The sequence below is a fragment of the Hemicordylus capensis genome, chromosome 4 (genome assembly GCF_027244095.1).
Source record: "Hemicordylus capensis ecotype Gifberg chromosome 4, rHemCap1.1.pri, whole genome shotgun sequence".
Classification (NCBI taxonomy): Eukaryota; Metazoa; Chordata; class Lepidosauria; order Squamata; family Cordylidae; genus Hemicordylus; species Hemicordylus capensis.
In genome coordinates this window covers 167100446-167123183 of record NC_069660.1, presented here as the reverse complement: position 1 = coordinate 167123183, position 22738 = coordinate 167100446, and the positions used below count along the sequence as shown (strand labels likewise).

General features: G+C 44.4%; 1 protein-coding gene across 4 annotated transcripts in view; it reads left to right on the top strand.

Annotated features, from left to right (window-relative positions):
* Window positions 1-20554, top strand: part of ALOX5 (arachidonate 5-lipoxygenase) — a 99307-nt gene extending 78753 nt beyond the window's left edge. For all 4 annotated transcript variants that reach the window (XM_053250030.1, XM_053250028.1, XM_053250031.1 and 1 more), the window contains 4 exons: window positions 1374-1495; window positions 13135-13235; window positions 14404-14574; window positions 15855-20554. In XM_053250030.1, coding sequence (XP_053106005.1) covers window positions 1374-1495; window positions 13135-13235; window positions 14404-14574; window positions 15855-16034 — 574 coding nt within the window. In that variant the 3' untranslated portion in view covers window positions 16035-20554. The remainder of the gene's footprint in view (window positions 1-1373; window positions 1496-13134; window positions 13236-14403; window positions 14575-15854) is intronic.
* Window positions 20555-22738: the final 2184 nt, after the last annotated feature.

Below are 22738 nucleotides of genomic sequence, written 5' to 3'. Positions count from 1 at the left end.
AAAGTTAGTCCTAGAAACATGTTGTAGTGATCAGTCTCCCCTCTCTCTAAAGAGTTAACAGGAAGTGAACCCTTGTCTTGACTGACAGGCTGGTGAACTCCAAGGCTCAACCAATCAGTCGATCAGGTGGGTGGGACCTGAGAGCTGTAGGGGGGAATTCTGGGAACAAGAAAGGAAGTTGTGCCAGAGAGTGCAGACTAGCATGAGGTCAGGTGCCTCATGGTGGAGCTGCAGGATAATCTCTCAGGGTGAGAGATTTGCAGGAGGCTTGATTCTAATCAGGAGTTTGGTGAGTTCAAGGGGAAAAAAACCAGGGCTTTGGCTTTGGGAATTTAGTCTAGGGAGAGGTTTGTTTAGTCAGACTTTTGTGTTAGGGATTTTATTTTGCTTTCTGTGTGGTGCTTTGCATTTTCTGTTCTTTGCAACTATATCTGTTGCAACTAAGTATCTAAGATTTCCAAGTGTGCTGCCTTAGAACCAGCAAGGAGTATTGAAGCATTCTTGTAACAAAGTTAACAATTTTTAAGTGTATCTAAAAAGCTAAAAGCCTCAGACGGAACTAGTTTGTAGAAAATAAATAAAAGTATTTTTCTCTGTTCTTTTTACAAGCCTCAGAGGGTTGGTTATTAAACCAGAAAGGGGGGATTTCTCTGGTGCAGAACACATCTCAAGGCGAACGTGGACAATTAAATTTTGGGCAGCTCTCTGCAGCTCATTTCCAGGCAGCCCTCACTGCTGGATAATGTTCATTTCGAGCAAGCAAAATGAACGTTATCCAGCAGTGAGGGCTGCCTGGAAATGAGTTCCAGAGATCCCCTACCACCCCCAAATTGGGTTTTTTTTTGGGGGGGGGGGTGATTTTTATTAGTGATGCTTCATGTACCAGTACCCAACACTTTGCAAACCGGCACAGGTCCACAGACCGGTGGTTGGGAAACACTGGACTAAAGCACTCTAGTCCAGCAGTTGGATTCTCTGAAAACCTTAGAGTGCTTGGTGGCAGCAGTAAGCTACCAGAACTTCTGGATTGTCCAGAATCTCTTTCTTAGCTTTCGAAAGCTAAGGATTATTAATCGTTCATAGACAGCTTCTCTGAGTACTCTGCAGAAATGACTCATCGCTGATAGGAGTCATTCCTGAGCTAATTGACTGAGAAGGCTGCTAAGAGCTGCTTAAAACTGGTTCAGCCAGTTTATTCATTAACTGACCTGAGTCAAGAATGGAAATTTCCACTACCCACCAATTCACCACACATGTTTTACAAAAATGATTTTGTCTGTGTCTGAGCACACACCCAGAAAGTGTTTATGGAGCAAGGCTAAGCTAAGAATATACAGCCAAGTCTTTAATAGCTTTCCTTGTTCTGTCTGCAGCTTTGTGAAAGATGTTATTGGCATCTATTATGATAGTGAAGAGATGGTGTGTGAAGACTTGGAACTCCAGGCCTTTGTGAAAGACATCTATGTCTATGGGATGAGAGGCAACAAGACCTCAGGTAAGCCTTATGATCCTCATTAAAACTAGATCCTCTGTCTTGTGGTGCAAAAGTGAATGCAAAAGTGAAACCTTACCAACATTTTTTCCTCTTTTGACTGAAGGTGCTATTAAGCTTATTAATATATTAGAGATTATGACCTATCACAAAACAAAGCAGCCTTCTTGTTTTTACTTTGACGAATGCAAAGGCATTTTATTGTATTTATTTTATTTTATGTTGTTTTATTTTACTGACATGGTGAAAGGATTGGTGTATGAATGTAAAAGTTCAAAAAATGTTGAAGTCATGGGCTGACCTATTGTGAATTTGGGGAAAATTTATTTTGAATTTTGAAAATTTTTCAAATTTTGGAAAAAAAATGAAATACTGACTTTCTTTTATAACTTAGCATAGAAATCTGTATTGTTGGTTTATTATTTATTTATTTAGTACATTTATATACCACGCCATACAAAAAAGTCCCTAGGCAGTTCACAATAGGGATGTGCACAAAACCAGTTTGCCCGGTTCAGTTCGAATTCGAACCGGGGGGGCGGTTTTGGTTTTGCTTGAACCACCCCCTTGTTCGGTTTGAATTTGAACCATTTTCAAACCAGTTCAAACTGGTTTGAACCTCATAAAGTAGGTAGGGTGGTAGGCACCCTTGAGTGCCAACTACTAGCCAAACCTCAAAGCAATTGGACATCCCTATGATTTTCTATGAATTTTAAAAATATTTGTCATTGTTGCCCATAACTCCCTCTGTGGAGTACTTAGGGGCAAAAAGCTGGGGTGGGTGTTTTGCACCCATGGGCGTCCCCCACCCACAAATTCCCAAGGCAATTGGTTGCCCCTAGTATTTTTGGTGAATTTTTTGGGGGGGAAATCCCATAGGCTATATTGAAGATTTGGGGCAGCCCCGAACCCTGCCTATGTGGGGTGGCAGCACCCCAAAGTGGGTCTGAGGCCATGGCAGAAATGGCCTCAATCCCTCCCAGACATCCCCAGATTGATAGGAGTGATTTTTTAAAAAAATGATTTTCTAAGGCATTAATAATATCTCATTGGAAAGCATGGAATGTGTGTCAGTGGGTGAAAGGTGAAGCCATCAATCCCAATGGGATATTATTTAATGCCTTAGGAAATCTTTTTTTAAAAAATCACTCCTATCAATCTGGGGATGTCTGGGAGGGATTGAGGCCATTTCTGCCATGGCCCCAGACCCACTTTGGGGTGCTGCCACCCCACAGAGGTGGGCTTTGGGGCTGCCCCAAATCTTCATTATATCCTATGGGAAATTTTTTTCTCCAAAAATTCACCAAAAATACTAGGGGCACCCATCAATGCCCCTCCCAGCTTTTTTGCCCCTATCCGGGCACCCTAACACCACCCAGGTCAGTCCACCTTACCTACCCAAGCAACTAAGATGACACAAACCACCAACTAGTGTTGACAGTGACAATGATCTAAAAAGCCACTGCCTGCCAGCACAGCACACACAGAGAAAAAGCAGACCTACTCTGCTGCTCCTGCAGGATTGATGCCCAAAAAAACCACCACCCCAATGCCTGCCCACTGAGGCCACCACAGACAGAAGCTGACCTGCTCTCTGCTGCTCTCCTCCATCATGGATGCACAGTTGCACACGCTACAGCTGAAAAAGCCAAGAAGGGGTCCAGGCAGGCCAGGCCAAACAAAACCAAGCACAGACTACTACTACTACTACTAGTGCTACACCAACATCACACCACAGCATAGCACACAGCCAGCTGCTGCTGCCCACACAAGCCAACAAGACCTAACTAGACAGTGCATGGCAGTAGTAGCCAACCCGTGTGACGACGCAAGAAAAACAGGGGAGGGCATAATTACAGGCAGGCAAATTCTAACACAGATAGAAAGTTAACTACGGGAAGAACCACCAGTGAGTCTACATAGTGCAGCTGAGAGCTGTGTGATAGGTCAGGGAGACCAGAGCATTGAGCATTGCAACACTCACCTGCTGGTTCCCTAGTTTTCTTGTCCAGGCAGTGTCTTCATCAGTGTGTGCAGTGCATGCCTTTTACCTTGCTTGGGGAAAGAAATGCCTTTGTCTGGTCCACCACATCTTGGCTCTAGGACCCAGAGGCCCAAGGCAGGTGGTGGCACCAGTGTGAGTGCATGCGTGTTTGTGTTTGTTTGGCCAGGTGTTGTGTGTGTGCTGCTAGCTAGCTAGGAGAGCAGAAGGGAGGAAGGGAGATGTTTCAGAAGGGATTTATTTATTACTATTTTTATTTATGTATTTATTTATTTACATTTATATCCTGCTCTTCCTCCCAGGAGCCCAGAGCAGTGTACTACATACTTAAGTTTCTCCTCACAACAACCCTGTGAAGTAGGAGGAGGTCCAGCTCAGAGTAGGTCATATGCCACATATATGCACATGTGATGTGTGCTTCGGTGGGAGACCAGTTCTCATCAGCTTACCAGACCAGGGGCAGGTGGGTGTGGAAGGGTGATGAAGATGGATGAGGGGAGGGAGGGGAGGGGAAAATGCAGACACAGACAGACACCACACTACAGCAAGCATCCACCCACACACACACACAGTACTAACAACATCCATCCACACAGACACAACAGAAACAGCCTGCGCGCGCACACACACACACACACACCCCTTTCTCTCAAGACAAGTACAAGCAGCACACACAGTTCCAATTCCCTCCCCTCCCCCCAAAGAACCCATTTCAGACAATCAATCAATATGTTGTGTTGACAAGTTCTATTATTATAATTTGTTTTTTTCCATCAGTCATCATCAACAGTAACCATAATCAACAACACGAGAATTCATTCAGCATTAAAAGATATTAAATTTTTTTAATGAAAATCAACTCCACACATGATTTCTTTGATAACATATTTTTAAAAAATCAATACTTTTGTGAGTCATCATTTGTTCTCAAGTATGATTTTCAATGTGTTTAGAGGGTTGATTAAGATAACATTTTAAAAAAAATATTATTTACATATTTACTGAACATGTACCCGCCGCTTCCGGTGCTAGTCTAGTATTATTATGGGGCTGTGTTACTTTTTGGTGTGTGGCCCACGCCAGGCCCCAGAATGCTGACAGGTGGAGATAAGGGCTTGTGGTCAGCATTGGGTTTCTTGTGTGGGCGGGGTGTGTGTGTGTTTAAATGTTTGGCCAGTCGCAGCACTAGTAGTGGGCACGCTGCAACTTGGCTGGCATGGCTCAGTCATCTGTCACGTCAGCTCAGCTAGAGGTGGAAGTGGGGAGGGGAGGGATGAGCAGAGGATGAGCCAGGTGGGAGACCAACCATGAGGCAACCACAGTGATCACTCACCCAGTTCAACCTGCAGCTCGGAGTAGCCCAAGAAGGGGAGGTTGACCTTAAGGAAGACCTACTGCTCCACCAGACCAGCGTCCAACCGGGATGGAGAGGGTGTCACCATGTCCCCGGCACGTGAAAACACCCGCTCGCTCTGGACACTGGTTCGGGGGCAGGAGAGGAGGTGCACAGCAACCACCGCCAGGTCCGGCCAGACTTGGTGGCAGTTCGCCCAGAACTGTGCGTGGTCCATCGAGCTGTCTTCCTCCACAGATTCCTCCAAGTACTGGGCAACGCATTGCTCAGCACTGGAGGGCCTGGCAGGTCGAGCCTCCCACACACCAGGCAAGGCGCCAAGGCACACCCGCTGAAACCACTGGGCGGATTTCGCGGTGGGAGGAAGTGCCTGCTGTGTTGGTGCCGCTGCCTGAGATGCCACTCTACTGGACTGGGAAGGGCAAGCTGATGCCGCCTGGCCGCCCACATTTCTGCTGGATGTGGGTCGCTCGGGGGGAGGCGCACCCGCACCACGGCCACCCTCCTGGTCCTAGCAACCTCCTCCTCCCTAACTTTCTGGACCAACTTTCTGAACTTTCCCTCCACCTGGGCAAGTCGCCAGCACTCATGACATTGCCCTTGATGGTCGGGTTGCAGAGACAAGCGAGGACATACTCCTCCCTGCTACCCAACTCACCAACAAGCCGCTTGGCCACCTCAGACTTCAGCCTTCCAGCCAGAGCACGACCCTCTGGCGTGGTCAGAGAAGTCTGGAGTTCGCCCATCAGCTTCTCCAGACCCAGAGCTGTGGGCAGCACCTGGCTCAAGGGAGTGGTGTCACCGCACAAGGCCTTCGTGGCAAGCTGGAAGGTCTCAAGTGCCAACACCGCCTCAGACATCTGCTTCCACTCTGCATTCAAGAGGTCGCAGATAGCCAAGGACTCGTCCCTTGCCAGGGCGCCAAGGGCTCTCTCCTGCTCCAGCAGGTGCTGGAAAAGGAGGAAGGTGAAGTTCCACCGTGTCTCTACATCCGTTGGGATGAGATGGCGCGAAGCAGGCGCCTGGACTTCTCGCTGCGGTGGAAATGGCTGGCCAGCTTGCGAGCCTTCTTGACAAGCATGGCCGTGGCAGCAACAGGACCTTGGAGGGGGCGGGCCTGGGATGCCTTCAGCTCCTTAAGGCCGAGGGCGTCCCTGACAGCCAGATGGAGCGTGTGTGCCATACACTGTATGTTCACACAGCCCATGACAGCGGTGGTAACATTGGACCCATTGTCAGTGACAATGAAGCCCTGGGAGAGGTGTGGACACCCGCCAATCCACTCCTCTATCTGGCGGTCGAGTATGGCTGCCACCTCGTCCATGGTGTACCTCATGACCATCATCTCCACGTGCAGAATGGCCCACCTGTGCCATAGTGCAGCAGGAGACTCGCTGGAGCCAGAGGCAGTGCCCACGGATGTCCCCTTTCTCTCCGGGCCCCACTAGTGGGCAGTGAGGGCCAGGAAAGCAGCGTGCATCCCACTGACACTGGTCCAGAAGTCAGTCGTGAAATGCACGCTGGTGCCAGCCGGGGATGCACGCAGCCTGGCTGACACAAGCTCCCTGCACCGGCGGTTCAGGGAGGGGACCATGTTCCAGCTGAACGTGGTTCTTGAGGGGATTTTGTCGTCGGGAGCCAGGTACTGAAGAATCCGGCGGAAGCTGGAGTTCTCGACCACCTGAAATGGCTGGTCATCAGTGGAAATCATCTCCCCTATGAGGTGAGTGAGGTGATGATGGTCCACATGAACAGTACGCTTATTGCCTGACACCTGTGTCCACTGCTGGACTGGCAGTGTAGCCTGCTTTTTGGCTGGCGCAGGCACACTGCCCTTGTCCGCCCTAGTGGCAGGAGCACCAGGTGCACTAGTGCTGCCAGCTGGGCCAAGGAGAGCTGGGTGATGACGATCCATGTGTCTCCACATGGGCATCGTACCCAGCCACTTGGGATCCTTGCCCTGACTGACCTGCACCCTGCAGTGGACACAGCGGTTCGGGGCATGGTTCGGGGCATTTTCAGGCACCTCAAAATGCCACCAGACACCACTGCCCTTGGCCTCCTGCGTCCTGGGCGCCGTCTTCGGCCTCTTGCTTCTGGGCTGCTACTGTTGCCTGCCCACTGCTGTCACCCAACCCCCTTCCACCCTGCGTGGAAGAGGAAGGGCCCGGCTCCACTGGCAGTGGCAGAGGAAAGGCAGGCCTCTCCACAGCAGACCCTTCCTCATCGGAACCAGAGTGGGAGGACCCACCACTGGACACCGCCACGACTGCCTGGGCTTCATGAGGGGGCGCCACTGAATGGTGAAATGATTGGGGGGAGGGCTCCAAGAGGGAGAGAGAATCTGGCTGCATCGCTGCCAGCTGTAACATCCTCTCTGCCCTCTGCCTGCTCCCCCACACCACCAGTCTCCTCCACCACCACTGGTGGTGCACCAGCAGCACCTGGCGCCGAGGGACCTGCCACAGCCCTAGTGCCTCTGCCTCGGCCGGTGCCAGCAGCAGGCTGGGGGAAGTCCAGCCTGCGCCTGTGCACAAACCCCTCAGCTGGGGCAAAGAATTCCTCAATGGGGAGGACTGGGGTATCATCAGGCTTGTCCCTGCATCCTCTCCCTCTCTGCCCCACAGCCACAGGCACAGCCTGCCCCTGGCCTCTTCCACCTCTGCCTGGCAACCTTCTGTGAAGTCTGGCCTGAACACAGCACTCGTGTTGCTCAGACATACTAAAGGTGGTGGGAGACTTTAGGAGAAAGGCCGGGAAGGGTAAAAAAAAATAGTTTAAAAGAAGGGAGGGAAATGCCAATTAATTGGGAGGGAGAGATTTTTGAGGGAAAGAGCCAATTTGGGGGAAGGGAAGACTTTTAGCGGAGGGGGGAAAGGCCAGTTGAGGAGGGGAACCTTTTATTTTGGGTGGAAAAAGCCAATTGTGGAGGGGAGTGAAATTTTTTAAAAAGGGGTGGCACCCTGGGTGGTGGCACCCTGGGTGGTGGCACCCTGGGTGGTGGCACCCTGGGTGGTGGCACCCTGGGTGGTGGCACCCTGGGTGGTGGCACCCTGGGTGGTGGCACCCTGGGTGGTGGCACCCTGGGTGGTGGCACCCTGGGTGGTGGCACCCTGGGTGGTGGCACCCTGGGTGGTGGCACACAGGCAGCTACCCTAACTAGGTGGAGGAGTTGAGGGGGGAAGCTTTTTTTTGTGGGGAAAGAGAATGGGGGGGGTGATTAATGAGCACCTACAAGGAAGAGGGATGGAGTCAAAGCTTGGGGAACCTAAAAATAATTTTAAAAAACCCTTCTTTAGTGAAAAGTGTATCTTAAATTTCTGGGGGTAATGATTTATTTGCTATTGCTAAGCCTAGCCTATTTTACATGACCCCTTTAACAAAACCCACCCACTCCACCCAAAGCAAGCAAGCAATACAATAAAGCAGTCAACAATAATAATAGCAGCCTGGGGCGGGGGGGGGGGGGACCTGCAAAAAAAACCCAAAAACCTGCAAAAGAAGCAACAATTTCTGCAAGCTCAAACAACATAACAACAACACATCACAAAATATCCCTCCCCACACCCAAATGCATTGCAAAATAAAGGAGGCCCTATTTAAAACCACCTAGGGATGGGGACATCAAAAGATGCTGTGCAGCCAGCCAACAGGGTGCCAGCTCTCAAAAAGTAGCATAGTCAACAGCTTACCAGAGTGCAAGACTCATTCTGGCCAATCAAAGGATAAATAGCCCAGCCAATGCAAAGTCTGAAAAGTAGGCTCACAAAATGGAGGCCAGAAGGAGCAAAAGTAAACAATGACACTCAAAATGGAGGACAGACACAGTACACAGCAAAAACAGACCCTAGGCACTCCATAGCGCATTCAAACCGGTTCGATTCAAACCAGTTTGAGTTCGGTTCTAAATCAGACCAGAAGGGCAAACCCATAGCCCTGTCTGGTCCGAGTTCAAACCTTCGAACCAAACCGCTTCGAACTCAAACCGGTCTGCACATCCCTAGTTCACAATATAAAACCATTAAAACATTAATGTGATTAAAACAATCTAAAATACAATAAAAACTCTAAAATGAAAGCTTTAAAATTATGAACTAAAAGCCTAACTAAACAGGTATGTTTTTAGGTCCTTCTTAAAAACATTCAGAGAAGGGGAAACTCTAATTTTGTTAGGAAGTGCGTTCCAGAGTCCCGAGGCAACTCTAGAAAAGGTCTGGTTTCGGGTCACCACCAACTGAGCCAGTGGCAATTGCAACCACACCTCCCCAGATGATCTTAACAGGCAGTGAGGTTGATGAAGAAGGAGGCGCTGTCTTAAATACCTCGGACCCAAACCGTTTAAAGCTTTATAGGTAATAACCAGCACTTTGTATTTCACCCAGAAACTTATTGACAGCCAGTGTAGTTCTTTTAAAATGGGTGTAATATGATCTCTTTGGGCAAGCCCAGAGACGAACCTGGCTGATGAATTCTATACTAACTGCAGTTTCTGAACTGCGTACAAAGGTAGCCCAACGTGGAGCGCATTGCAGTAGTCAAGTCTGGATGTTACCAGCATATGCACCACTATTTTTCAGATTGTTTATCTCCAGAAATGGACATAGTGAATCAGCCAAAACTGATAAAAAGCACTCCTGGACACTGCCTCAACTTGAAAAATCAGGGAGAGGTTTGGGTCCAGAAGTACTCCCAGATTACATACCTGCTCTTTCCAGGGGAGTGCAACCCCATCCAGAACAGGCAGATCTAAACCACTTCCTAAGTCTCTGCCTCCCACAATAATTACCTCCGTCTTGCTTGGATTCAGTCTATTTGTTCTCTTTCATCCAGCCCCTTACTGCCTCCAGGCAGACATTTAGGGAAGTTAGGCCATTTCTTGATGAAGTTGACATGGAGAAATAGATTTGGGTGTCATCAGCATACTGATAACACTCTGCACCAAATCCCCTGATGATCTCTCTCAGTGGTTTCACATAGATATTAAAAAACATCTGAGACAGTATGGAGCCTTGCGGGATGCCATGTTTTGAAGAGCATATATACCGTGTAGAGAGTCTATTCCCACACACACAAAGGATGAATAAACATATGTTAGAAAGCACACAATTACAAAGAAATAGCATATATTCTAGATCCCATAAAGTGTGGCTGAAGGTCAAATTGTGTCCATAGTCCTTATGCATGTGGATATATAGTGGAAGCTTAGCATTGCTGTTTCCTCACACACGCACATGAATATAATTGGTCATTTAGATGTGATTGGATAATGAAGCACATCCCTTTTGATCAAAGGGGAGTGAAAACATTTGGCAGACGCTGTAGGATATATTAAGCGTTATCTGTACCATTTGAAGCCAGTACAACTTGGTACTCAGTAGGATTTCTAATTTAGAAACCACTGGCAAGTGCAGTGTCACTTTAGAAGAAATAAATGTGAGTAATAACTTCAAAATTCCTAACCCTTTGATTTAATACTATTTGTTGATGGTATTTTTGTTAAAATGATATATGTATTATTGTGTATTCAGCTCACTTCTCCTGAGGAAGTCCTGCTCAAGCAGGAGGAAACAGGTTAAAATTACCTAGGATACCTGTTGGGTATTATTTGGACAAGGCATCCATCAGAAGGAGCAATAGTTCTGGAAGATTTTTGAGTAACTTGTGGAGTTACATCCGGAACAAGAACCAACCTAAGAAAAGCAAAGATCTGGAAGAACTATATATCCACATGCATAAGGACTATGGACACAATTTGACCTTCAGCCACACTTTATGGGATCTAGAATATAGGCTATTTCTTTGTAATTGTGTGCTTTCTAACTTATGTTTATTCATCCTTTGTGTGTGTGGGAATAGACTCTCTACACAGTATATATACTTTTTAGTATATGTTTTGTTTCTTGGTCCGTGTATCCTCCTTGTTTTCACCATGTTTTGAAGAGCAACAGTCTCCAAGCAACACCGACTGGTGTCCTAACACGAGCAGAACCATTGCAAAGCTGTGTCTCCCACTCCCAGCCCCTTCAGGCACCCCAGAAGGATACCATGGTCGATGGTATAAAAAGCCACCAAGAGATCCAAAAGCATCAACAGAGTCACACTCCCCCCATCAGTTTCTAATTGGAGATCATCCAACAGGCCAACCAAGGCCGTCTCAACCCCATAGCCTGCCCAAAAGCCAGTTTGAAATGGGCCCAGGTAATCTGCTTCCTCCAAGACAGCCTGGAGCTGAGACGACACCACCCTCTCGATCACCTTGCCCAACCATGGGAGGTTGGAGACAGGCCTGTAATTTCCCACTTCTGAGGGATCCACTGCAGGCCTCTTCAAGAATGGTCTAATAATCAACTCCTTGAAACAGGGAGGCATCCTGCCCTCCCTCAGAGAAGCATTATTGATCTTAAAAAAGCCCTCTCCAATAACCTCGCCACTAGATAGTATAAGCCGTGTTGGGCAAGAGTCGAGAGAACAGGTGGTGAGGCGCAGTGTCCCAAGTATCTTGTCCACATCCTCGGGAGTCACAAACTGAAATTGATTCAAATTAACCACAAAAGAGGAGCTGCTGGACACCTCCACGACAGACTCTGCAGTAACTGTAGAGTCTAGTTCAGCTCAAATACAAGGTATTTTATCTGCAAAAAACTAATTTAAAATGTCACAACAGGTAACTGATAGGTCAAAATTCAGGGGAGGAGGGGCCTAGCCTAGATCTTCAAATGCTCTCTGTGTTCAAGCTGAATCTTTTCCCACTCACACTCGAGCCCTATACCTTGCCACTTCAACCCCCATAGTTCTTCCGTATACAAGGGGCTAATTTAGAAGCAGAGCAGAGAGGGTGCTTAGGAGCAAGCATGTCTATTGCCCTAGTGAGTTCATTATTCCAAGTCTGAACCAGGGCATCAACAGAATCACTGGCAGAGCCAACATTAAAGCCTTCTAAGACTACTTGGAATCCTATGAGATCCAATAGCCTTTTTGGGTGGATCATTCTAAAAGGTCCTTCACCCCTGCGGAGGAGGGTTGAGTATGAGTCCAACCTTAACCAAATATACAGTGGTCTGTATATTTACAGTATATTTATGACATTAAAGAAAAGATCCCTTAGACTTATTCAAACAATAATTACAAATATAGATGGTGCTAAAGCATTCCTGACAGATACTCATCCAGCTTCTGAAAACCTTCAGTGAAGGAGAGTCCAGCCCTGTACAAGGCATATTGTTCTCCCATCAAGCAGCTTCCGAAGGGCATCCTTCAAGTAGTTGAGCAACTGCCAGCTTGTGCAACACTGCTGGGGCTGCCTGTCATGTGTATAGTAGTGTCGGCCAGTGGCCGGTGGCAGCATTGCCTTGTCAGCCAGTATTCTGAGTGAGGTTTGACTTTTGTCATTTCCAGTGCAGAACAGACTGGAATGAACACTTCTTGTGATCTCAAACAGATATTTTTCTACAGTTATTCTGATGCTTTCAGTCTTTCTGTTTATTCAGAATTAAATTCCACAAATTTCAATGGAGCCCACCCCCAACTAAGTGTGAAGAGGACTGCAGCCTTACTGAAGATGATGACGACAACATACTAAGATTCAAATCTATTGTTATTCTTTAATTGCATTATGGAAATGTTTCTCTTCTGAACATTTTCTGTAAAAATGCAAATCCCTTCTGTTTCTGTATGCTGAGTTCTACATATTCAAGAACTATAACACAAAACCCGTGAGCAGTGGGCAAGGCAAAAAATGCAGAGACACAATAGAGGGTAAAGCAATACTCCACGTATGATCACAAACTCACACAGGCATCCATATTACAACAGCAAGTAAATACAATAATGTGGGCTGATACAAACTCCACAAACTAAGAAGTGTGATGCTTAACAACAGTCACTGGAATGCTGATTGTGTAAAATAGCTGATAAGATGCTGATGGTGCCGGTTTGCTGAAAGTCAATCTTCATAAGTACGAGGTAATACACTCTGCACAGGAACCTTGAAGCTTGAAACTTAACGGACTCCCTAGGTGATAGTCTGTTTCAAAAACGTCTTCGTCAGAAGTACCAATAGTCTTATATCTGGAAAAGCCTTGTCACTAGGAGCAGCACCATCACAGTGCCTGCTAGAACATGCTCTCATTTGCCTTGATGACAATGTTAGAAGGAACTGTTGTGTGTGTTATCTTGCCTTCTGCAACCTGGGACACTGAAAAATAAGACGTGCTCTCTTTAAAAAGCTCTGGAAAGTTCTAGAACTTTTCTTCATTTTGTGGGGTTGTTTCTTCTTCTGATTTTCAGGATTTCCAAAGATCATCAAGACACGAGAAAAGCTATCAGAATATCTTACTGTAGTGTTATTCACAACATCAGCACAACATGCAGCTGTAAACTTTGGTCAGGTAGGATATATTGAACTGCTAAAATAGTTTTGTGTTGGAGAGAGCAACTTTGGTCAGGGAGATGTTTGCCACTGAATCTGACAATTTGCCATTCCATTATACATAGTTATTTGACCAAAAAAAAATTCTGCTAGATTACTTTTCTGTCTGAGAATGTGTACCAACATTAAAAATACAACATGGGAAGAGGCACAGAGGTTATAGGGGTTGACAAAGGAATATCAAAGATGGGAAAGTGTAGGGTTCCCAGCTAGCAGACATCACAGAAAAGGTGAATCAGGGAGAAGTGGGTTTTTCAGAAGGGAGTAAATCCTGGGGCAAACAAAATGTTTTGCAGCCACTTGTGTTGTGGCAATTACCTCAGAATAAATGTTATTTTACCAAAAATTTAGACCAAAAAACAGAGTTTCAGGCTTCAGTCTCTGGGTATAATTTCACTGCTTTTTAGTTATGATTTTTAATGCATCTTCAGTTAATATCTAATATCTTGATATCTGGGGTGCTGGCACTAAACAGGGAAGAAAAGGAGATAGACTAAGAACCATGAGCAGACTCCTACTTTGCAGAATGAGGCTTTCCTATTTTTCTCTCTGAACCTCCCAAAAGGCCACTTTTGGGGATCTGACACCATTAGAATGGGATACGGGATGTAGGGACTCCATCTGGAAGGTGGAATCTGTGAAAATCAAGAACTCCTTGTGTGAGCAGAAGGACCTCCCATTCATATAGTCTTTGTGATTGAACCCTATTCTATTTTGATGTTAATTACCTCTATTAATTAACTCTTCAGGAGCCATTTTGGAAGGGCAGTATATTAAATAAATAAATAAATAAAATGATATTTTGCACAGATTTCTGTGACTGGAACTCTGCAAGATTCCTTTTTCTTCAGAAAGCAACCTGATCCAAATCAGGGGCATGGGCAGGGTTTCAACTCTTTGCCTCTGTTTTGATTTCTCAAGAGAAAACACCCCCTTGCAATGCTTCTTGGAAGAAACAAAAGCTTGTAGAGCTACACTTACAAAGTCTGGGAATATGTAGTTTGGTTCATAGATGAATGAACTTGTAGCCTTATTTTTGCAGTGTTACTGTTCTGTTGCTGTTTTGTTCATCTTCTTAGTCCCTAATTACCTATATCTTACTGTTCCTTTGTCTTTTTATTGCTCAGTATGACTGGTGTTCCTGGATTCCCAATGCCCCTCCAACTATGCGCTGCCCACCACCTACAGAAAAAGGGAGTGTCAGTATCGAGTATATTGTTGAGAGTCTCCCAGATAGGGGACGCTCTTGTTGGCATCTTGGTGCTGTTTGGGCTTTGAGCCAATTTCAGGAAAATGAAGTGAGTCCTTCCTATTATTATCTTCTGGGGTTCCATGCTCTGCTACTACCACGTATACTGAAACTGGATACTGAGCATTAAGTCAATAGGATTGGTGCGGGTGGGGGTAGGTTCCTGGAGGCTCAAAAATTGTGGGGGAAATGGCCAAAAAAAGTTTAAAAGGGTGAAATAAAGTGCCCTACTGTGCTCCTGTGCTGAAGGCCATCCATCATTGGACGGCCTTCAGCCGTCCAATGATGGCCCCCCCCAGTCCCCATATTTCCACAAAAATCGCAGAAAAAATTGTTGGTTTTAGTTCAAGTGAGCCACAAAATCATTCCTCATCATAAAAAGGCGGCCTCTGAGGTGATTTCCAGCCATCCTGAAATCACGGATACATGGGTTTTGACCTTTCCTATCCGCAGATAATGAGGTTGGGTAACAATTGCTGGATCGTGGATACATGAAACCATTATTAGCAGAACCATGTATAACGAGGTCCAGCTGTACATAAAATGAGGGCAGGTATACAGTAGCTCACTTATATTTCATTTATCATGTATGGGATAACTCAAGTTAAAATACAATTGTGTGTCTGTTCTGTTTTCAGTTCATTTTGATGAAGTTGCCAAAATTTGGAATCTGTTATTCCCAGTAAGGCACCTCCCAAGAACTCTGACTTTGGGAAGGTATTATTATCTGGGACTAACAGGTGTTCATATCCCTCTCCTGCCACCTCCTTTTTAGTCCTTTCACTGCAACCTCATTTGGTGAGAGAAAAACAAATAATTATTGCAGGGACTTTTGCCTCCACACCCCTGTCTTATCTCCCTTTGAATACATCATACCCAATTTTCAATTTAGCTGCAAAGTAATCACAACAGTCCAGCTGTCTTAAACTCTTTTTGTTTTTACCTGTCTCTTTACCTGACAGTCACTGCTCCTGCTTTTGGTTGTGTGTCCTGTTTTACCACCTTTAGAGAGAAGAAAGGGCAAGTCACCCTGACAAATTTACCACAGCACTCCTCAGTGAGCAACCATCTCACTGAGAGGCAAAATGGGTTTTTAATCTGTGTGAAAACATTGCAAGTACTGGAATTGTTCTCCAAATCATGGAATGGGGTCTGTCAACATATTATGTTTTGCAGAGAATTCTAAGGTTTGCCATTAAGTGTGTACAGCACATCAGCTCACCAAAAATGGAGGGGTGCGGTTTTGCAACATGTCATGAGTAGATGAGCTGCAACATTTCTTTTAGACCTTTCTCAACACAGATCTTTTGTGTCTTCTTCCGCAACTAGTTGTTTCTGGGGATGTATCCTGATGAACACTTCATAGAGAAGCCAGTGAAAGAAGCCATAAGGAAGTTCCGCAACACTCTTGATGAAATTGCCAGTGCCATTGCTGAACGCAACAAAAACAAAAAACTCCCTTACTATTATCTTTCCCCAGATCAAATCCCTAATAGTGTGGCTGTCTGAGTTAAACTTTGCAAAGAGTGAAGAGGCAGTGAGTGGAATGACTGAACATTTATAACAAATTATCTATAGGCTTGGAAGCAACCTGGAGCTTGATTTGTGTATTATAATTATCAGTAATCAAAAAGCTTTGCATCTTAAAAACAAATGTTTATAGACTCTGCACCCCACCCCCATTGTTTCACACATTTGTTTCTTATTTGGTGTGCACATTGCCTTCCCCCACATATTTCTATTAGAAGCACATTGCCTTTGTTCACCAAACAGGAAGATTTTTTTTTTTATCTGGAGAAATTCAGTACTTCCTCAGATTCATTGCAATTGTGATTTCATATGGTAATGTTTGTTTTAATTTGCCAGAGACCACACATTCAGTTGCTATACACAGCAGGCTTTCATATTGGAAAAACTGTGGGTTTCATTTCCCTGCCTTATCCCCACCTTCCACTTCCCTTGCCCATTGTTATCCCTCTCTACCTGGTCATTCATGTGGGCTAGCAAGCTGCTGGCAGCTCCTTTTGGGTTGCCGGCCGCCAGCTCCACAATAGAACCCGGGGAAAGAAGTGTTCTGGCAGCAAGTATTCCCCACTGCTGCTTATGCAGTGCATTGTAGGACTCCTAATGGCCAAGCTTCACTTCTCCTTCCACACCACACACCATAGCAACAATCATGTGGCCTGCTCATCTGGAGGAAGGTAGGTATAAACCTGCCTTCCCCCAAGTCCCAGCCCAGCCCATGTGAACTACCTTTCTGTCACTCTAAGAACTGATTAAAAGTTCTGTGTTGAAGATGGTTATTTTATGCATTGAAAGGCCACATGAAGGAGGACGGGAACAGCTGCTTGCCTGTGACTGAAGTCAAGCTGTTATAAATCACCATCTGGCAAACTCCAAAGCTGAAGAAACAAAGAGTCAGCAAGAAAGAGGACTGAGGCCAAACTACATATTAAGCCTACGAACAGAAGTGGGCTATGCATTATCTGGCAGGAAAGAAGGCGGCAGATAAGGAAGTCTAGATCCTGATATAGCCATTTGTGGCTTCTGTTCTCATTGTAGCATTTCTGAACTGGCAACCTGGAAATGGGTGTGAATGAATTTCACATAAATTTGAAGTAATCATCCAGTAATTTGGCCACCGACTGTTGGTAAGGTTACCTGAGCAGAAACAGCTCAGGGGGGTTCACACTGAAAATTATGAAAATGGAGCAGAAGCCTGTAGGCACAAGGTGTAATGAGCAATGATCTGTAATTGCCACCCCAAAAATTTCTCCTTGACACCCTGGCAAAATCTCAGCCCTGGCTGATCTATTTTCAGTGCTTCTCCTTGGCTAAAAAGTAATGCCTTCTGAATCATATTACAGCCTTCCACTCAGTGAGGCAGCAGAGTAATGCAGTAGCATTTGTATGCTAATTGATCTTCAGTTAGACTGAGAGACATGGGGCCATAGTACTCAGGAATGACAGGATCCTCTAGCAGGGAAGTTCCTTTGCTGTCCAAAGTGAAGACAAGACACTTTGTCTTCACTTTCTTGCTGTTTGTTTTAAAATATCCCTTAGATTTTATAACAATTACTTTTCAGCTCTTTCCAGTACGAAACATACTGAAAAACATACGTTTTTTGCTTTAAAAATCCACTCATTGATTCCTCATTGGTGCAGAATGCTGCATGCTTTAGCTATTGAGAAAATGGGGGCGCTTTTGGTTGGCTTTCATTGTCCCATTTTGCATTTCCAAGGTGGGAGAATACCTTACAAATGCAAAATGGGCTAATACATGCTCTGCCTTGAGGGGGAATTCAAGGCAAAACTGAAAGATTCCCTCAAAAAGGAATGATATAGCAGTCTCTTGCCAATTGAAAGCCCAATCCTGCACAGTGTGCATGTACTCAGAAATAAATCATATTGAATGTACATAGTTGCAACCAAGGAAGCTTCCTATACTGTACTTAAAAGCAGAACCAGTTTTAAGTTCAGCTTTGTTAGCTGAGACCAGGCTGCATGGCTCCTGGGAGCCTGCAGACTGATGGAAGCTGTTGTTTTCTGAATGGCAACTTAAGACCTAAGTGCTCATGCATAAATCATTGATAGAGGGGAGGGGAGCATCTGTGATTACAATGAATTTCTAGATGATTTCATATGCATTAATTAAGCCTTATTACGTGCTACTCTGCTCAAGTTCAACACTGAGCATTAAGAAAAATGTCATTTGCCAAAGTTCTCTTTTTATATCTAAATATTTAAGAGCAAAAGTGCCTTTTGAGAGACAGAGGGGGAGTGAAGTATTATTGTTAAATTTGCATTTATTAGACATTGATTCAGAAAATTGCAATTTCTGTTGACTTTTGCACTACTTCAATATAAGTGCCCCAGGCTGCAAATTGGTTTTAAATGGCCATATAACCTGCCCCCACCAGACTTCTGTGACCCCCCTGCCCAAGAGTTTGAGGCTGGCTACGGAGTTTTTTGGTATTTGATAGGCCATAGAGCCGAATGTGAGAGGGTGAGAAGAAGCAATAGGCCCAATTAAGGCATAGGCAGAGGAGATGCCTATTGTGGCAAAATTTGAGGAGTGGCAAGTTGCTGCTCCTCAAATTTTGTCATGCCTCTGGGGGCTGTGGTAGCTGAGGGGAGGGTGTGTGTGAGGGGAACCCCCCCTTTGTCTCTAAAAATCGCCATCCCCCCTCTTTTTAACCTTTTCAAGAAAGTGCTATCCATGAATTCACTGTGGTGGCCTCTGGCTTCTCCCCTCCAGTAACAGGGAGGGTTATTTGCAAAAGGGGGCATCACCAGAGAGCCCAAGTGAGCTCTTGCCACTCATTTCAGGCTTCATTTGCTGCCTGAACATCCTTTATTTTGCTCCCTCTCCCTCCAGTTAGGGAGAGAAAGCAAAATAAACTGTTCAGGCAGCAAATGGCTGCCTGAAATGAGCAACAGGAGCTCACTCAGGCTCTCTGGAGCCCGGGCCACGTCCCATTTGTGTGTAACATTTCCCTTCTTGAAAAGGTAAACAAAAGGGGTACTCTTCCCTCCTCGCCCCCCTCCACCGTCCCTGCAGCCAACCACCTACACTGCTCCCATACTGCCGTGGCAACGGCGATTTTTAGAGATGACAAGGGGATTTCCCCTTGCGCACCCCCATCACCATGGTGGTAAAAGTTCTATTTGCCTATGGGTGGCATAGAAGTTAATCTATCCCTGAATAGGCCCAAGGATTTCAGGAGCTGATGTGAACAGCAGTGTTCCTTCTAAGGCGCACATGCACACTCACACTTTTTTTTAATGTCCGCTCAGTTAATTTTAGATCCCGCTCAGGCTGAATCAGGAAGGCCCCGCTCTGAATGCATGTGTGAACACACTGCTTTTATACTGCTGCCCAGAACAAAATTCATTCTGCACACAGATGAAAAAAATTAGAAAGAATACTAGCGAAGAAGGAAAGATTCAGTTCTTATTTTATTTTATTGGTCATTGCAGTCCTGGGAAGCAAGTGGTGTTTTTTGGTGTGTTTTTAGGCAAATGATTTGCAATTTTATACATTAATACCTACATAAGATGGGGGGGGGGATCAGCTGCAAGAAATATGCAATAATGCTTTACAAATATTTTTATAATCATTCTTCATTAATAAATGACATGGTCTTTCTTACAGGCCTGGCTTTAGAGCCAGCAAGAGGCCTTCCTAAAGTTCTTATATGTCACTTCATTCAGTCCCTGAATAAGCATATAAATGTATGTGAGGTTATGTGTATTTAAAATAACTGATGTCATTCCAAGCTTCTTCTACAAGCTTCTTTAAAAGCCTTCTGGAAACAGAAAGAGCATCTCTTCCATTGCTGAATTGCCTATCATTATGTTGCCCTAATGCTTATGCTGAACTCTTCCCTATCAGATTCTTAGTTGATAAAACTAAGTTAAATTTTTAGTTGATAAAACTTATTTTATCAAATTCTTAGTTGATAAAAGTGGTTTCCCCTGATTGTGATATTCTTTGTTTCTTTTTTATAATATTCAGAAGTGACATGTTATACTTAGAGCCATGCTGATTAGGTTTGCCTCACTTTTTAATTTTGATAATTAATATAAAGCACTTGAGAATAGATCATTGAAATTACTTAGCTACTTCTAAAATGCACTTCTTTGGAAAGTTGTTTGGTGGAAAATATTGAGCTATTATATTGTGAAACAGTTATATCAGTATGTTGGAAATTCACAAATTCTGTGGGAGATAGTAGCAATATCTGTTTGAATGTGGTGATAATAAACAAGAAAATTTATATAAGAAAACTCACTAAACTAGCATTACTTATCTATTGTTCTCAGTACTATACCATTGAGCTGTATAGAATGCATTTCATAATTTTTTTGCTTTTGGAGAATAAAACGGAAGAAAATTTGGCAAAATGGTTACTGGTATATGCTTTTCATATAACCTACAAGTTTCTTACATGGGGATGATGCAGAATTGTAGTAAAGACTAGCTTACTTGCATTTAATTATAGATCAATTCTGCAAAATTGAGGTAAAGGCAATTGGAGAAAACTGAACTACTGTACTACATTGTTCTACTACTAAAATGTAAAGTATGATTCTACGAAAATATAATTAATCAATGATGGAATGCTGATGGAAAGCTGAAATTGGGTTTAATCTCTCCATTTTATCTATTTGGATTAACTTAGGCAAAGCACACTGCCTCCATTAGCAAAACAGTAGTTACCTATGTCACATTATGAAATAAGAGTATCATAAATCAATTCTCTCTAGTTTGAATTGTGAACTGTTAATTTGTTATAAAAAGAAACAGACAAAGAGTTTATTATTAGACTGGGTACAGACATGTTACTCTCTCAGGCAACTTATTCCTGTTAAATAGTGTGTGAGAGATGAAAACCACTTCCTCTTTTTCGGGTAACTTACTCATCAGTTCTCTCTTAACCACAGTGATTAAATAGTGCTGACTACCAGAATAAAAATCTACTCTTTCTTGTCAACTGTAGAGTGGATCTCTCTGCCTCATCTACTTTGACACGCAAGGCTTTTCACCAGGAGTTTTATGTCCACCATTGCTGAAATATATTTCAGGGCATTCTTCCTTCTCCAATAGCTCTCTATTCTCTTCAGGTTAGAGTGGGCCTCGGGACAAAATGTGAAGATGAGTTCTTCCCCTCCACCCGGCTGTCTTCTTCAGAAAGGCAGGACAAGAAGAGCAAAAGGCCAGCACCCAGTCAGCATGTCCCCTCCCTCAGGAGCTGAAGGATATTTGCCACACCAACAGTTCAGTTGTGGCCTCACTCCTGATTCTATTCCAATCTTTACAACAAAAGTGTCCTCTTTTTCAGATCAGTTTTATAGATCAATATTTCAGCAGTTGTTTCATGCTGCCCTTGCCAACAATTGTTGAAAGTAAGGAGTAAAAACAGCATTCCATCATTGTAAGCCCTGAACATTCTATTGTTCATAAAATCAATATCAATCCACCCCCCACCAAAAAAAACCCTTGTACACAACAACCAGCTTGAAAGCATCACCAACCTTCCAAACATGGTGCAGATCCATTGAAAAATGGCTGATACAGCAATTTAAATAACTCCTAAAAAGGGGTGTGTTGTCACAAGAGCATCAGGATTGCATGCATAGTAGAAAATTATGTTCTTGCTGGAATAGCCTTATTGTCTTGCAGAATCTACTATAAAGTAGATTCTGTGACTTGCCATCACAAAAAAGGCTTGTATAAAAATTAATGCATAAAACAGATATTCTTTGAGAACAATCAATAAACAAGGATTGAATAGCTTTCCTTCTCTCTCACTCTCCTTATCTGAAAAGATATTTGAAACAATATTTTGGCCCCAAAAGGCTAACACTAGTTTCAGCAAATTGAGGGTAGTGGAAAAACTCAGCCAGCAACCAGGTGACTGATTAACTGACTGGCCAGATTTAACTAGTTCTGCAGCACAAGGAAGACTTTAGTGTTTCGTCCTGCAGCCTTCCACATGCTAGTCCGCACTCTCTGCCATTACTTCCTGTCTTGTTCCCAGAATTCCTCCCGCAGCTTAGGTCCCACCCACCTGGTCGAATGATTGGTTGAGCCCTGGAGTTCACCAGGCCGTCAGTCAAGTCGAGTTCATTTCCTGTTAACCATGTAGAGCAGGGTTTCTTAACCTTGGGCCCCCCAGATGTCGTTGGACTATGACTCCCATCATCCCCAGATATGGCCTTTGTGGCTAAAGATGATGGGAGTTGTAGTCCAACAACATCTGGGGGCCCAAGGTTAAGAAACCCTGCTATAGAGGGAGGAAAGGCTAGTCACTACACTAGTTTACATACAAAAAAATAATTATTTAGCACTTCCTGGCATTTTAAAAAGAAATTGTACAATTCAAACTCTTGATTTTAGTCTTGTTAGAGACTTATTCCAGCTTGGATCAGGTAACTGCTTCTTGTATCTTTAAAAGTCAATTTCTCCAGAATATCACACACAGCAATTTTTAAAAATGCAACTTGTTCTGGATTCTGGATTCAGATATGGCACAGTAACTCCTAACCATTGTGAAAAAAGCAGTTTGCTGTATGAACGGCACTGTACTGAGGTCATTGTAAATCCATCACACGCACGAACTCTCCCTTACCCTAAGCATAGCAAAGTGTAGTGAAGTGCCATTAAATTACTGTTTAGAAAAGTTCCAGAATATTCTCATGCACAATCT